We start from the raw sequence: 17,505 nt of genomic DNA, 5'->3' as shown, positions 1-17,505 counted from the left end.
GCTGATTAGAATTTTTATTTTATAATATTTGTTGTCTTCATTTATACTTTATATATGATTTTCTTATAGTCACAAAATAGAATTAGCTGATTGCAAACTGCTTACCGACCAAAAGGACCTAGGGTAAAAATGCAACAAATACTCAATGGCCTGAAGTTGCGACCCTATCCGAGTCTTTTTGTTATGTATTTTATTTTACTTCACTGCCTACATGTACAGGTATGTTACACTTACATGTTTGTTGTGTTGTCTTTTGAGACAGGCTTTGCAAGGGTCGAAATGTCGGGCCATTAACTATTTTTTGCAATCTTAAAAAAAAAAAAAAAGTTTGTCAATGACCGACTAGAACACTCAATTTTGTCACACTTCTGCAAAGTTTGTCAGATTGACTATTATGGATAGTTTGAATTGAAATGAGATTACCCTGATTAAATGAAACATTTATGCTTCGTAATTGAGTGTTATTATTAAAGCTCATACTCTGATCTGTTTGATGAACAACCCAAATTTGAGTTTGGGCCTAGTGTTGGCAAGATGTGGCTGGTTTTGGCAAGAAATCTAAGATTTTAGCAAGAAGTGCCTGGTTTGGCAAGAAGTACGTTGTTTGTGCAAGAAGTGCCTGGTTTGGGCTGGCAGCATCACAATATGTACTTGCCTCCTCCCTTTTGGTATCTTAGTTTCCTCACCGATCTTATTCATCTCTTATCACTGCCTCATGGTTCCCTCAGATTCAGCTGATGAAAACCATCCACCGCTTCAACTCTGCACATAGCACGCTGCTCTATCTATGCATTCACTCAGCACATTCTTCTACACCTTCCTGTAAGCTCTCTTCTTTAAACTTAGTAAACTTTCTTTTCTTTAAATTTTGTTTTCTGTAAACTTTGTTTTCTATAATCTTTTTTCCTTAACACTTACTACAGGATTTTATATTCTTTTAATTTATTTTTAATATTCTTTTAAAGGCACTCACTATTGGTACATGTTATTACTCAAAATACATGTAAGCATAAAATCTTACTCCTTTGCGAGCAATGGAGAGCTGTTGATAGTATATAACGTTGTCAGAAATGGCTTCCTCTGAAGTAGCATCGTTAAAGACTTCAGGCCTGAAGCCTTTTTAGGCATCTAAAAGCACACATTTTGTTTTCCACCAAGTATTTCACACTTTGTTTTAAATCCTCTACATTACAGTCACTAACTTAGTTTTTTTCAAAACATATAAAAATCTGCGTATTCAAAATTCTTTAGGCACACTGTTTCATGCACTCTTGTGTTTTTCTTGTGTGGGCTAGCACCTGACCAAATTCTGAACCGCCACTTCCTAGCTGTTACCCGTGACAGCGTGGACCGACCCAAATCAGCTAACCCAAGACTGTACGGCCAGGGCAAGGAAGGACGGAACCATCATGGTGGGAAGGGGAGACCTGCCTCGGCTGAAGTGGGTGTGCGTTCTGTTTTCACCATTGAGATTGATGGATCCAGAGGGAATCCTTCTTCAAGATCAATACAAACTGTTCCAATAGGTAAAGGCTTCTCCTTTCTAATGATTTTGTTTGAATATTATAATATAAAGAGCTTTGGAAAATTCTTAACCCTAGCAGTGCCAAGTATAGACCGTAATGCATTGACGTCATTCAGTCGCCATCTTAGAGGTAATCCAATGATAAATCAATGGAAAACTCATAGTATTGTATGCTGGCGCACATTCTTATTCCTTTTTCAAGCAGCAGAGTGAAAACAGGCTCTATTTCACTAATGATTATTTTTTTAATGAAAATCCTACACTCTTATTATAGAGTGCTTCATACACATCGGTAATAAAAAAAAAATCTTTATCCCTGATGCAAAAATTATCATCTATTGACACAATTTCCATTTGATTTCAAGGAAAGTATTATCAAAGAGGAATTTATGGAATGTAAACTCGGTACTCATAAAACATACTTGGCTTATATTGGCTTACATGCTATGACCACAGAGGTGGAATTCTACCTCAGTGATATGACCTTGTCGCCTCCAAAGCAGCAGATTTCAAATCGCCTAATCACTTGATATGACCTGGTCGCCTCAAAAGCAGCAGATTTCAAATCACCTAATCCCTTTGTTTGTTTGTTTCAAACTGTTTAAAGATGTCAGATTTTTCGCCGATTTGACCCCAAAATTTTGATTTAAAATTCAATAGGTGTTTTGATGGGGGTCGAGAAAGTTACAAGCTTTCATTTGAGCCATTGCTCGAAAAAGTCCGTCAATTATTAGTAGCAGTGAAATAAAGTGCGCAAAATTAGTTTTTGTCGGGATCCCGTGACCAATATCACGTGACCAATTCTTATGTGTTTTATAAGAAATTTATTTTAAATTTTTGTCATGGTTCCTGACCATTAAAAGTAAAAGTTAAACTTGTTTTCGTTAGAGCGGGTGATACTCTTTGAAATACCACGCACTCAAAAAAAATATATTTTAATGTTTTGGGCCAAAAATCTGACATAGCATCTTTAACATGATACTAACATGTTCATGTGGCTTAGGTGAGGCCTATATGTACATAGGACGGATCATCCGGTCACTTACAACTTACTGATAACACAACAGGGGGATTCATCTAATTAATACACACGCTACCTAGCTAAGGACAAGTTTTAAAAATAAAATAAAAACGTTGATCGTCCTGTATTTCTTAAAAATGGGAGGATGAGGGCCTTTTTATTTATTTCTTACTAGGGGGACAGAGCCAGTCTGAAAATGTTATTTAGAATTTAGAAGTAAAAAAAATAGGTAAATTAACTCAATGGTCGATTGTGTCAAGATGACGCTAAAAAGTTTTAGACAAAATGGAAAGGGCGCGGCTTCAAAATAGGATGAGGACATGGACAGTCAACTTTTTTTCTTTTTCTTTTTTACCTGGCCTCAGGTAGCTTATCATTGGGTTGGTTGATTACAAGTTGCTGATAATAATAGCCACAACATGGGGATTAAAGTGATTAGTATGATACATAAATAGCTTAAAGGATGTGTTACATGTAATCTTGTTGATACATGTATGCCCATCACTGAAACTAGGGTAAAGTTTTTGAGGGACTCGAGGGGATGTGCAACTTTTTTGTGGGGGGGATACTTCTTGCCAATTAAATGGTAGGTTCTGTTTGCATCCTTGTTAGGCAATGCAACTTTTATTGTTTTACATTGATTGTTTCTTAGAACATTATCTGACCCAAGTGTACATTCAACCAAATTGTTGTCTGTGTGCAAATGGACAAATGGTTTTAAGAACTATGAAAATAAAACTCATTCATAAATACCCCAGACAGTTTCGCTATTCCTATTGGTGGAGAGCGCGTCACGTGGGTGTGTATAAACCTTTGTCTATGACCAGTAAAATTTGTTACTTTCAAAAGTCCAGATTTCAGAGAAATGATCGGATACTCTCTGTGTTTGATCAGATAAACAGTTTACTTACTCATGCTGATCAAATTTTGAAAGCTCTTTCTCATTAGGTTTCAGTGTTATGAAATAAGTTCCAGTCCAGTAAAAAGTTGACCTATAACCCCGGCGGTCTGGAGATTGGCCCCACTAAATCTGAGCCCTGCATGCTTTAAGTAGTAACTCATTACAGCCTGCGATAAACCACAACATAAAGATCGGTCTTTACTACAACAAATACAGCGCTGGACAGCGTGTGTTTAAAGAGTGCAAAACAGTGATAAGGTTGTCTAGTAGATCTAGTCTAGTTGTTTTCTTTCCATCGATACATTAGTATACAAAATTGTTTTGGATAACAGTTTACCGCACGGACAGACGCAAGATTTTAACGCTCCTAAACAAGTTAGTTCATCATGTCAAATGAGTATGCTGTTTGGACTCAGTTCCCGCTCAATCCTCTCATTAAGAATAATGGTTAGTTTCCATCGAATGTTATATTTAGGCTTGCAACAGATCAGCTGATTGTTTTTAATAGTGACGTAGAAAAGGTTAAAGTGTGCATGTTTGGCCATTTCCTCTTTTCTTTTTACAAATTGGCATGTGCGTGTTTAGAGTAATTTGTTTGCAGTGTGAAAAAATACTATTTTAAAGGCAGTGGACACTATTGGTAATTACTCAAAATAATTATCAGCATAAAACATCACTTGGTAACGAGTAATGGGGAGAGGTCGATAAAATTAAACATTGTGAAAAACAGCTCCCTCTGAAGTGACGTAGTTTTCGAGAAAGAACTAATTTTCCGCGAATTTGATTTCGAGACCTCAAGTTTAGAATTTGAGGTCTCGAAATCAAGCATCTGAAAGCACACAACTTCGTGTGACAAGGGTGTTTATTTCTTTCATAGTTATCTCGCAACTCCGACGACCAATCGAGCTCAAATTTTCACAGGTGTGTTATTTTATGCATTTGTTGAGATACACGAAGTGAAAGAAAACTGGTCTTTGACATTTACCAATAGTGTCCATTGTCTTTAAAGGCAGTGGACAATATTGGTAATTACTCAAATATTTATTAGCATAAACCTTTCTTGATTACAAGTAATAAGGAGAGGTTGGTAGTATAACACGATGTGAAAAACAGCTCCCTCTGAAGTGACATTGTTTTCGAGAAAGAAGTAATTTTCCACGAATTTGATTTTGAGACCCCAGATTTAGAATTTGAGGTCTCGAAATCAAGCATCTGAAAGCACACAACTTCGTGTGACCATGGTGCGACAAGGGTGTTTTTTTCTTTCATTAATATCTTGCAACTTCGACCACCGATTGAGCTCAAATTCTCACTGTGTTATGTTATGCATATAAAATGATGAGATACACAAACTGTGAAGACTATTCTTTGACAATTACCAATAGTGTCTGGAGTGCCTTTCAGGAAGGATTTAGAACGAACATGTTTATGCTGGAAAAGGGGAAGCTAATATGGTTGCTATGGGAATCACATCAGGAACCAAACCCAGATCATACCAGCATGAGAACTCCTGTACACTTGATCGGTCTGCCATGACAAGACCAGAACATTATTCATAGCACTGGCTAGTCAAAGGTAGCAACTGTGAGATAAACTGCAATAAAAAGTTCCTCCAACTTTGTGCCAACAAATTGTTTTAATTGTTCTTGATAACAGCTTACATGTCCCTCACCAACGACCACCGGAATCAGCTGCAGCAACGCACCTTACCTCTTGTAGACCAAAGAAGACCTCATTTTAGGGGTGCTCCACCTATGTCCCCAGCGATCGCAAAGAAACCATTGACACCTCGTGGTACACCAAGGAACAGCCCAACCATGTCTCCCAGAGGGAGTGATAGTGGTGGCTCCCCTGCACCCAGTCGAGATATGTCACCAGCCGGAACCAGAGAAAATTCTGTCTGTGAGTAGACTATAATTCATATCACTTGGTTTTTAGTCCTTGATCAGATAAATAGTTTACTTACACATCGGGAACTCTGTGGTTTGCACTCCTTTCAAGATGCCCCACACATTCATTGATTTTTTGCTGTGGGAATTGCCATCAAAAACTGTACAACTGAAAAGACGAGCAACACTTTGACTATTTAAAGGAATATAAGGAAGACAAGATATTTTTTTATCACACCGATATTAAATATTTCATTTTTTAAAAGAGAAAAAGCCAGTCTTCTTTATGTTATTTATTGCTGTTTTAGCAGATTTAAAGACACTGGACACAATAGGTAATTGTCAAAGACCAGTCTGCTCACTTGGTGGATCTCAACATATGCATAAAATAACAAACCTGTGAAAATTTCATCTCAATTAGTTGTCAAAGTTGCGAGATAATAATGAAAGAAAACACACCCTTGTCACACGAAGTCATGTGCTTTCAGATGCTTGATTTCGAGACTTAAAATTCTAAATCTGAGGTCTCAAAATCAAATTTGTGGAAAATTACTTCTTTCTCGAAAAACTACGTTACTTCAGAGGGAGCTGTTTCTCACAATGTTTTATACTATCAACAGCTCTTCATTACTTGTAACCAAGTAACTTTTTTTTTATGTTAAATATTATTTTGAGTAATTACCAATAGTGTCCTCGCCTTTAAGCATAATTGTGTGTGTGCAAACATGTTTTTTTAAGCAAACAGGGTCCCTTAACTCATTGTAAATACAAACTGCACAACTGTGTGACCTTCTTAAAAAAAGGGTTGCCATGGTTGTGCGAGAAGACTCTAGTGAACTAAAAAGTTTTATGTACTTAAAGAATCAAAGAAAATTATTGGAACTTGTAATATTGTTTACATACATGTACCTCGGTTGCAACCAATTTATGCATCGCTTGTGATGATTCGATGTGTGGGTACATAATCCTTTTCCACTCGTTATGTACATGTATGTGTGTCCGCTTGTGCATATAAATTACACTCGCACAAACAAAACTTAGTAAAATGGGAACGTTTTGGACAAATTGATACTTGTCTACCAGATTTATATGTATCTCTCTGCCAGTTTTCCATGGCCACACATCTTACAAAATCACTGATTCCACTTAAGTCCATCAACTATGTATGTGAGTAACAATGCTGCCATGCATTCCTCAGAGGTAGGCATCTTGGTCACACCCGTACCCTTGCTCTATGGTCACACGTTGGACTTTTGTTGGTCATTCAATTACTGCTGTGAATAGTCAATACATGATGTGACAGGACTTAATGGATTTGGGCTATTGTTAAGTCATCATAGTCACTTATTCACAGTCTTGGTCCCCACTTATTTTCCCTGGTTGTTGTTATTTTGTCACCTTGGATTCTGCAACTTGTTTTGGGCTATTGTTAAGTCCTCCTAGTCACTCATTCACAATTTAGGTCCCTACTTAGTTTCTCTGCTTGTTGTTATTTGCTTTCCCACCTCAGATTCTGCGACTGGAAGTCGTAGTGACAGTCCCATGACTATTGTTCTCCAAGCTAACTTAGACTACCTGCAGGAGACTGGTAGTCTAGAGGCCTCAATGCCCAACTTGATGCAGATGTCCCGATCATCGCTGTGGAGTGAAGGGCCACCTGAGCCTCCTGCCTCTGTTGATGATGGGTATGTTGACCAACTCCTTATTTATTTGAAAGAACTAAACCACCCTAAAGGGTTTGGTACCTTTTGTAGATCATGTTTTTAGCCATAAAGTGAATCCCTACTCATTGTGGATTAAGATGCACATGTATGTAATAAAAATTTTTGAGAACAAAAGTGAAAATTAGAGAGCAATGTTCAGGAGAGTCACGGGTAGATCCATTGTACATGATAAAGAACTGTGTAAGAGGCTGTGTACGTAACTATAATGTAAATCTTTGGACATTGTGTCGTACAAAAAGTACGCAAGCAATATTTATATTAGTATTAAAGTAGCCTGAGATTTCACTCCTATATAGTCTGATTTTATTTTAGGCTTTGAGCCTCTGCTAGGGTCCAAATGGCCGGCCACTTTCCGAGTGGGGGAATAAATGGTGGAAAAGTTCAGATAAACAATAAGCAGGAGATTGACATGTTTGAGCTTTGAAAGTGAATAAATTATTTTTACTAATTGATTCCATTCCTTTCACAACAGTTGGAGTGACATCCATGAAGCCACCCACGGAGAAGCCAGTCCGATGATGTACCAACTCACCCCGCCTGAAATACAAATCCAAAGACCGAGCTCAGCCCCGACCTCACGGTCAACGAGCTCACTGAGTCCCAGTAGCTCTTCGAGGCCGTCCTCGGCCCGAGTCGATCGTACATCGAGGTCCTACACGGAGAAGTCTCCTCTGGCTGGGATGAACTCTTCTACTAGACCCAGGATGGTCAGTACCTCAAATGGGAAGGAATGGAAAGGGAGACCTCTGTCGATGTTTGGAGCGGCAAAAGATGTGGTGAGTGACTTGCATGGTTATTGACAAAGAAAAGCATTAAATTTGTTCACTTTGTAGTCGTTGGCCAGTGAATTGACAGGTGCATAAATTCTTTTTAAAGGCACTGAGGTCGATTTCACAAAGAGTTGGGACTAGCCCTAACTTAGGAAAAGTCTGACTAGTCCGAAGATATTAAAAAGCTAGTCCTATTAGGACGAGTAGATTGTCCTAACCTGAGACAAGACTAGTCTTATCTCTTTGTGAAATCGACCGCTAGACACCTTTTGTAATTGTCAAAGACCAGTATTCTCACTTCAAGTATTCCAACATATGCATAAAACAACAAACCTGGGGTTGATTTCACAAAGAGATAGGATTAGTCTTATCTTGTGTTAGGAGGAGTTACTCGTCCTAACTAAGGACTAGCCATGCGTTTTTTATATCTCCTATGACTAGTCCTAAGTTAGGACTACATGTAGTCCTAACTCTTTGTGAAATCGACCCTTGTAAAAAGGTTTTGCCGAACTTACTCCCAAAAAATTTAACTTGGGGCAGCTTGTGTGATGTGTATAAGGGGGCAACATATCAAAGCATCGATGTTTGTTTAAATAGACATAAAGTTAGGTTGCAAGTGGTTTAACCATTTTGGTCTTTTTCAAACATTTTCTTCAGGAGTGGGAGGCCAAGAAAAACCAGAGAGCTCAAGAGGCTAAAACATCAGTTAACATCAGGGAACTGTTTGGAGGCTCAGCCGCCAAGGAGTACCGGAAGGAGTTGGAACGGCAGGAACGGGAACGATGGGGAAAGCACCAGAGAGATTCCAGAAGCATGAGCAAGTGAGTATAAAATCTATTTCGTATTCATCTTTCTTCTTTTGTTTGATCTCTGGACCAACATTGAAAGAAATTAAATTGGTACAACGTGTAGTTAAAGGCAGTGGACACTATTGGTAATTACTCAAAATAATTATTATCATAAAACCTTACTTGGTAATGAGTAATGGGGAGAGGTTGATAGTATAAAACATTGTGAGAAACGGCTCCCTGTGAAGTAATGTATTTTTTGAGAAAATAGGAATGTTCCACGAATTTAATTTTGAGACCTCAGATTTAGAATTTGAGGTCTCGAAATCAAGCATCTGAAAGTGCTCATCTTTGTGTCACAAGGCTGTTTTATCTTTCATTATTATCGTGCAACTTCGATGAGTGATTGAGCTCAAATTTTCACAGGTTTGTTATGTTATGCATATGTTGAGATACACCACGTGAGAAGACTGGTCTTTGACAATTACCAATAGTGTCCAGTGTCTTTTAAGTGACTATAAGCCACTTGATGTTATCCTCATTGAGGTATAGGAGTTCCTGCTTGCCTTTTGATGGTACATGTATTCATATATAAGACTTGCAGCGCAATTTTGGATGTTTGTTGCGGTGATAGCTTTAACAGCTCTCTCGCAACTACATATACATGTACTCTTGCGAGGCTGCTGATCTGCTCGACTTCATTCATTTCATTTCATTCATTCATTCAATGGTTTATTAAAGATCCATTCAATTCGCTGCCAGCAGCAGAATTACATGAACATGAGTTACCTAGTTAAAAATTTGGAGTAATACATTACATTACTAATTAAAATGGCCTAAAATCTTACACAGAAAAACGGAGAAGTACTGTTCACTCTAAATGGGAAACTTGAAAGTGCACTCGAAAGTGCCATTACGATTTTACTTAAGATTTTATTTTGTGAATTTCTCATTTTTGTTTTGCTTAGTTGTTCTCTCCTGCACTGAAATATTTATGTCAATTAACGTTTGTATTGTATGCAGCATTTGAATTGTGTGTTAACTCTTTGTATTTTTGTAATATTACATGATTGCATTGTTGATGTCCATTTTATTTGGGTATTTATTGCTGCCGACCATAATTACATGTCAATTTATGGTCAATTGTGTTAGACTATACAGTGTAGTTGTTATTTTGTCTGTAGACCACATTGACCTCATTGTTGTGTTTTAACGTGACAGCCATCACACGTGCATGCAGTAACTGGGTTCAAAATACCACGTACAGCCACAGGGCCTTAACTGTATGCAATTTTGTACACACTGACTTTCCTTCTTTTTTTAGATTTTATAAAGATCATCTGATGAGGAAAGAGATTGCGTTGGTTCAGCGTGAGGACATCTTCAGTCGAGACTGGGAGAGAAGTTATCTGTCTGACAAGATGCTGAAAGATCGGATGCGACATGACAAGATGAGCGAGCTTATGAGACAGTAAGTTCTCCTCTTCTTCTTCTTCTTCTTCTTCTTCTTCTTCCTTTTCTAGTGCAGCCTTTATGATTGAAGATAGTCGCACTGCCAGACACATCAGGACAAACCCTTTCTCTTTGCAATAACAATTTGTCATTCAAAGCTGGCTCAACTGTTTGCAATTTAGGGTCACCATGTACAAACGTTATTCATATTTGGGGAATTGCTGCAAATCATTTGATTTTTTGTTTCCACTTACTAAGCATCCTACAAACGCCGTACAGGCTTAAGAAAGTTTCCACCAAGCGTGCTTGAAATACAGTCACTTTGGGAGCCAATCTGCATTATTTTGATGGCCCAATTTCATAGAGCTGCTTAAGCGCAAAAGGTAGCTAAGCATAACCAAAAAAAAAATTCCAGAAAAAGGTTACCAGACAAATAACAATGTCACTCGTACATTTTGTTTACTGTTATCCTTCTAATTTCTGCTTTAAATTAAATAAGTACATACTGTTTAAAGCCATTTGACACTTTCTGAACAGAACAAAAATTAAAAGTTCTTAGATTTACAAATAACTTATAGGGTTTACAGAAGGTAATGGTGAAAGACTTCCCTTGAAATATTATTCCATGAAATCCTTTACTTTTTGAGAAAACATTAAAACAATTATCAATTCTCTATATCATAATAACGGATTTATTTTAAACACATATCATGACACGGCGAAATGTGCGGAAACAAGGGTGGGTTTTCCCGTTAGTTTCTCCCGACTCCGATTGAGTCTAAATTTTCACAGGTTTGTTATTTTATATATTAGTTGTGATACACAAAGTGTGGGTCTTTGTTCACTGAAGTTGTGCGTTTGCTTTAAGCAAAATAGTCTGCTTAAGCAACTCTATTAAATTGGGCCCTGGTGTTGGGGACAAATGTAGCCTGCTGCCCATGGTAGCAAGACTGTGTGTGTCCCGTAGAGCTTATTGTTATACATAAATAAGTTGATGTCTTAAAAATATTTACCAAACTGTTTCTTACTTGTCTAGACAAGCCCTTGCCAATAGAAAAGCCATGAATATGCTGAAGAGGATCGGACCCAGTGTAGATATATGGGAGTAAGTATGAGATTCTATTCTTAAATATGATTTTTGTTTGCTATTATTTCGTTCACAAAAGACCTTTCCACAAAGTGTGCGGGTTGGCATGGCCGCCGAATGTTACCAAAACAATCAATCATGTTTTTCAAAAACGGTGACCAATTTCACCATTTTCTGTTAAGATTCATGAGCTGAAACTTCTCTTATGATTTGTTGATTTGTTTCAAACAAATTTAACTAATTTTTTAATATTTGTGTAACATTTCTACAAATTATGGCTATCTGTTTGTTTGCGTTTATGGCTTTCCATAGTTTTCCAACCTTGGTTGGCAAAAACTCAGGCTGTGACGTTGCAATAGAAAGGTCTATTCAAAGCTTTGGATTTCTAAAACTTATCAGCTGCATACCTGTTAGTAGTGGATCTACATGAATTTTATAGCTCTTGCCCAAATCAGTGCCGCATTGTTATATGTTAATGTGACGGCCATCGAAAGTGCATGCAGTAACTGGGTTCAGAATACCATGTACTGAGCCACAGTACCAGTGGACCAGTTTGAGACAATTCTGAAGACTCATCTTTTTAAAACTGTTTAAACTGAGTTTAATGTACATGTACGACCCCTCTTGTTTGTTAATCACTGCACGGACCTGTATCATTAATTGCAAGTTTAGAAAATAAAATCCCAACACATTTCTTTAAAAATGTTTTTTAATTATTATTTTTGAAATTGGTTTGATTTCAGATTATTCAATGGAGGAAAGAGAGGCGTTACTAAAGCACAAATGAAGAAGGCAGCTGTTACCATCCAAAAGTAAGACTTATGTTTTCTCTAGAATCCAACTTGTCATTTTGAATGAGTTATGGTTCAAGATGACATCTCATAAAGTTTACAAATAAGGAGGGAATTAAGGGACAATAACCACCAAAATTACACACTTCTGTTTAATCTTGGTGGTTGTTGTCTTTTGATTCCCTCCTTGTTTGTATAAATTTCCCCCAAGTCACACTGGTACATCAATGTCCCTTAACCACTCTGAAGTGAGTTTGACCAAGGGCACATTTTGGTGACCCGACCAAAAACATGTTTGAGCTTAGAGTCATTGGTTATAAGTCTTTCATATGTTCCTTTTTAACCACAAGATGATCATAATGGTATCTTCCCTCGTCTTGAAAACAAAATAAAGGCTGTTTATTTAAGAAACATTTATATTAAAGAGTTGACATTTGTCACAACCTGTTTCTGGTTAATTCTAATCCATTTTTGCATAATTCTCTGGAAATTGTTTGGTCCTTTATTTTATGGCCACAACCCTGCTGGTTTTAAACTGCTGTTTAAAACCTTGTTGCCATTCTTTTTTTGCCTTTTTGTATAATTTTTGACTTATTTTGTACCATTCAATGTTTGATGTAAAGTTTCTAAAACCTATATTCATTTTGCAAGTCCAGAGCAGTGTCAAACCAACTAGACCATGACACTGCTCTTGAATTTCAAAGGTCATGGGTTCGAATCCCACGCGAGTAATATGCCTGTGTTTTTTTCACAGAACTCGAGTAGAAGAAAGTACTAACACATATCGGTGTAAATGGGTAATAAAGACCAAAACGAATATTGACTTGTCATTACTTTTTGTACTGTTCAATTAGAACCATAAAAACATAACAGTTGGTTCTTTATTTTTAGAAATGTAGAATTTGGAGTAGTATTCATTTAATCACTGAATGTTTGTGATTTATTTTGTGCTCAGGTTTGTGAGAGGTTGGGTTGTGAGGTCAATGCTAGAAAAGGTCAAACAGAAGGTGAGTTGTTTTTGCTATTTCATACGTTTTACTGAAAATGTGGATTTTAAAAGAAACAAAAATGTTTTTTTCCGGCAATGCCGACCAGATGTATTGCTGCTGAATGCAGAAAAACACTTTTTGAAATGTACCAACTCACGATTTGGACGTACATGTACTTTGCACGTGTGTTTACTATACGCATTGCAGGCAAAGTCTGCCTCGATTGACGTCACAAAAGGGGTAGGCGGAGTCAGCCCCCAAACAACTTTGTATATTTTTTAAACATATAAATCGTGACAAACAATTACTAAAAAAATTGTTTTATTGTTCGTAAGCATATACTCTTATGTTTGAAAGAAAAAAAAAAATCTATTTCCAGGTGACTTTAAGCACTAATTATTACATGTGTTGGGATTTCATTGTAGGAAATTGACAATTATAAAAATAACTTATAATAATATTACAATGCATTTATATGGTGCTATACAAAAAAAAGAGTGCCAAACAAAGGGAGTACAGCACAAAAACAAACAAAAAACAAAAACGGACCATTGACAAGCCAAAAAGAAGAGAAAAAAGAGGAGCAAATTAGGGTGGTTCAGGGATTACAAGTGTCTTGATGACGCGTGTTAACACAGCAAACAACGCAGCTTCTCTCAGAATGTCAGACTTGTTGGTAGCGCATTCCACAAGCGTGATGCAGGGACTGCAAAGGCTGTGTTCTTGTACAAGTACACTCTGTTTTTCTTCCCTACTTGACAAGTTATTCTAGTTGGCACGTACAATTGCGGCCAAGATCTTTTCCACATGGCTCGGTAAAGTACTGAGTATACATTGCTAACACACATCGGTGTATATGGGTAAAACCCAAGTTAATGTTTTTGTCCCTGAAGCAAATTTCCATCAATTCATTTTTTTTTTTTTTTTTTTTTTACTACATTTTTAGTCTCGAGTGCATGCAGGTTCATTCAAGGGTTTTGTCAAGTACTACAACCAACTGATGAGAAGGATTGCTCGCTGGCATGGAGTCAAGAAACCAATGATTCATCTGGACCTGTGGCAGATGGATGCATTTATGGATCGCAAGAGATGTAAGTAGAATGTCTATCAAAGCATTGGACAACCACAACAAAAACTGTGTTTTTTCTGTCATAATCTGTAGAGAGGATGGAGGGTTACGTCCCCAACGAGGATCAATGGGTTTATCGCACGGGGAGGATTGAGGGTTACGTTTGTAGGGAGGATTAAGAGTAACAACCGTCAGGAGGATCGGTGGTTCTCACTGTTGGGAGGGTTGAGGGTTACAGAATACTATTTATCATCTTTTGTGACTGTCTGTTTCAGATTATGAGTACGTCTTTGCCAAGAGGGCTCATCCCGGTGACTCCATTACCATCAAAGATCTTGATGGATTCTTCAAGGAGTGTGATCATTTCCCGTCCAAACGAGAGATATTCAATGCCATCTCAGGCGCTACAAAGAGTAAGTCCTAAAATTATTATGTCTACACTTCAAGACTATTGATGTAAACATCATTGCCCAATTTCAAAAAGCATGTAAGCACACAATAAACTCTCTTAAGCATAGAAAAGTATTGCTTAGCAGAATCAGGTTATCAGCCCATCTTACACTAAGTTGGCATTGTTGTAGCTGGTGCGCTACTAAATTTTTGCTCAGCAAAGAAGTTTGTCACAAGAAGTAGTTTCTGCTTAACAGCTTTATGAAATTGGGCCCATATCAGTGCAGTCCTCATTCTTCAAGGGTTTTCTCATTGCCAGGCTTTCATTGCTCACTGTTGATTACAAAAAATTAAAAATCTTTACCCTCGATCTGTTTTCGTTTTGTTTGTGTATTTACTGGAAATACTCAGCAAGTACAAAATGATTTAACTTCTTTATTTGTATGGGTTGTGATCAATTGCTTTAACCGACTTCATCCCCCGCAACCGATGGGTTGTGATCTTTTACTCTGTATTAACAATGTAATGGTTTTGTTAGTTCTTGTGACAGTGCCACTATAACCCCAAACCAAAACCCATCGCCTACCCCATACCTACCTCAGCTTATTTCCAAACCACATCATTCCAAACCACATTTCTTTCATCTTCAATATGTTGTTTAAATGTTGCTATTACGCACTTCTTTTGACTTGTTCACATTTATATGATTGTATTTACAATGTACCTGTTGCTTCTGTGTACATTTTGACACTTTGTTGGATAACAATATTAATATTATCTTTGTATTGTCTTTGTCACTATGATTTCAGATTCTACTTCCCCCTCCCCCCCCCCCCCCCCCCCAAGCAGCCTTTTTACCCAGAATATTGTGTTCTAGAATATTGTGTTTGTGCTTTCTTTTTGTGTGATGAAAATGCATTATTTCCCTTTTCTTGACTGGATTTTTGAAAATATTAGAAATATGAATACCTTGTTTTTGTGATGTCTCAGACATTTAGTTTTAGTTATTGTTAATCTTTGTATTTTGTACATGTTCTTTACCGTGCACGAATTTAAAATCTTAAAATAATTTTGCCTTGTTTTAAACACAATTTAGCCTTTACAGTATTTACAATCTTATAGTCATAGGCCTACTTTGATGTATTTTAATATATTATATATTTTATCTATTTTTTGTTTAATTCTTTTGTATATACATGTACCTCTTGTTAAATACAATTCAGCCTTTGGCTGCAATGTTTGAATATACATGTATGACTTACTGTGCAAATATTATAGTATTATAGTATTTACAATCTTATAGTCATAGGCCTACTTCGATATATTTTAATATACTATATATTTTACCTATTATTTGTTTAATTTTTTTGTACATACCTCTTGTTAAATACAATCCAGCCTTTTGCTTCAATGTTTGAGTATTTTTAATAAACCAACGTTAATAATTTGACTACTCCTTTATCTTAAAATTTATTGTTTGAACAGAGGATGGCAAGAAGTTGGACAGTAAACTGACAGAGAAAGAAGTGATTGAGATTACCTTCATGATCTACGTACCTCAAGGAAGTAATCTAAGACTTGAAGACACAAGGAAATCCACCTGGCTCAATCCACTTGTAGATGGCAAGGAAGCTAAGAAACTCATGGGTAAGAGGCTAATCCTAAATGTAATAATAATAATCTGTTTTTATATCGCGCTTGTCACACCTGTAGGGCTTCTCAAAGCGCTTCCAACATCATTATTACCCCTGCAGCCGATATCATGAAACGCTAGGACGAGTAACCCGTCCTAACTTAAGATGAGTTCAATGCGTCCTACGTATTTTGATACGGAACTAAGTCCTAAGATTAATCCTAAGTTAGGAAGAGTTTGGTGAAATCGACGGCTGGTCACTGGGCCAGTTAATTCATTCCTTTACCGTCTCTAAAGAGAGCATAAGGTCTCTCCTAAATGTACCAATTACTGAGTTCGTTTAGCTTCTGGGTCGACCTAGACCTCTAGTGCGTTCAAATAGTATGGACGTCATTCGCAGGGCTCACCCTGGTCAGCCCCAAGTGCCCTACATAAACTTGTTATGTGGTATTTTGGGGGAAAACAGAGGTGCACGATGTCACGTAAAAAAAACCTGTCGTAAAAGTCACCATTTGGTTTGTAATTCAGCGGGACATATTCACATGGTTTGACACTTATTTTAAATAATAATTTATTCAGGCAAAAAGTATGAACAGTTGATTGTCTGCTTTTTCTTATTTTGTTTATTTGTTGCTACTTAGGTGCACTTTTTATACTGCTATTTATATTTGTAGCTATTGTAAAGACTCTATTATTTGACCTTCGGGTCACACACCTTGTCAATTTTGAATCAAGTTAACAATTTAAATTATCATCGATATGACAACTAGTTTAGTTTAATCTTTATTTCTTGTGTTTGTTTGTATAGGGAGTGATAGTGTAGAGAAAGCAGAATACGCCAAGTCTCTCCAAGTGGTGTTTGCTGCCTTCCAAGAGAGGCAAGAAAATGAAGCTAGAATCAAGAAAATAGAACAGAAGAGGAAAGAGGACGAAGTGGCAGCTGGAGGTGCAGAAAATGACAAGAAGAAATAACAAGCATTGTATTGGGGGGATTCCCCCTGTCTGAATCCTTACAACCTTTGGCACTTAAAATTACTGGAACTGGAACTGTGGTCCAGGGTTAAATTCAAGGCCTGCTGGTATGCGCATTATAATATAAACGCTGCTCTTTAAATTCTAATGTCAAAATGCTGTAAAATGCACAGTTCAAATCCCACCACGGCCCAATTTCATAGAGCTGCTAAGCACATAACTTTTCCAAGCATGAAATTATTTCCTTGATAAAAACAGGATTACCAACCAAATTTCCATTTGTTGCATATTGCTTGTTAGTGGTATTTAGCTGTTGTTTGCTTATCCTGAAAATCACGTGGAAATTTGGTTGGTTCCTGTTTTTATTAAGGAAGAAATTTCATGCTAAGCAAATTGTTGTGCTTAGCAGCTCTATGAAATTGTGCCCTGGTCTATTCGTTCACCCCAGTGCTTTCTGGTATGGTTGGCTGCATTTTGCGCCACAGCAACTTGTTAACCATTATT

At 37.1% G+C, this 17,505-nt stretch overlaps 1 protein-coding gene across 2 annotated transcripts in view; it reads left to right on the top strand.

The window, feature by feature from the left end:
* Nucleotides 1–17,240, top strand: part of LOC117293631 — a 43,963-nt gene extending 26,723 nt beyond the window's left edge. For both annotated transcript variants that reach the window (XM_033776004.1, XM_033776002.1), the window contains 13 exons: nt 1,296–1,526; nt 5,104–5,349; nt 6,847–7,021; nt 7,533–7,836; nt 8,488–8,651; nt 9,943–10,089; nt 11,107–11,175; nt 11,901–11,969; nt 12,904–12,955; nt 13,884–14,028; nt 14,282–14,419; nt 15,882–16,043; nt 16,838–17,240. In XM_033776004.1, the coding sequence (XP_033631895.1) occupies nt 1,296–1,526; nt 5,104–5,349; nt 6,847–7,021; nt 7,533–7,836; nt 8,488–8,651; nt 9,943–10,089; nt 11,107–11,175; nt 11,901–11,969; nt 12,904–12,955; nt 13,884–14,028; nt 14,282–14,419; nt 15,882–16,043; nt 16,838–17,001 (2,066 nt within the window). In that variant the 3' untranslated portion in view covers nt 17,002–17,240. The remainder of the gene's footprint in view (nt 1–1,295; nt 1,527–5,103; nt 5,350–6,846; nt 7,022–7,532; nt 7,837–8,487; nt 8,652–9,942; nt 10,090–11,106; nt 11,176–11,900; nt 11,970–12,903; nt 12,956–13,883; nt 14,029–14,281; nt 14,420–15,881; nt 16,044–16,837) is intronic.
* The last annotated feature ends 265 nt before the right edge of the window (nt 17,241–17,505 follow it).

The sequence above is a fragment of the Asterias rubens genome, chromosome 8 (assembly GCF_902459465.1).
Source record: "Asterias rubens chromosome 8, eAstRub1.3, whole genome shotgun sequence".
NCBI classification, from domain to species: domain Eukaryota; kingdom Metazoa; phylum Echinodermata; class Asteroidea; order Forcipulatida; family Asteriidae; genus Asterias; species Asterias rubens.
Note: the sequence above shows the minus strand (reverse complement) of the source record. Positions and strands in the feature narration are given on the sequence as shown.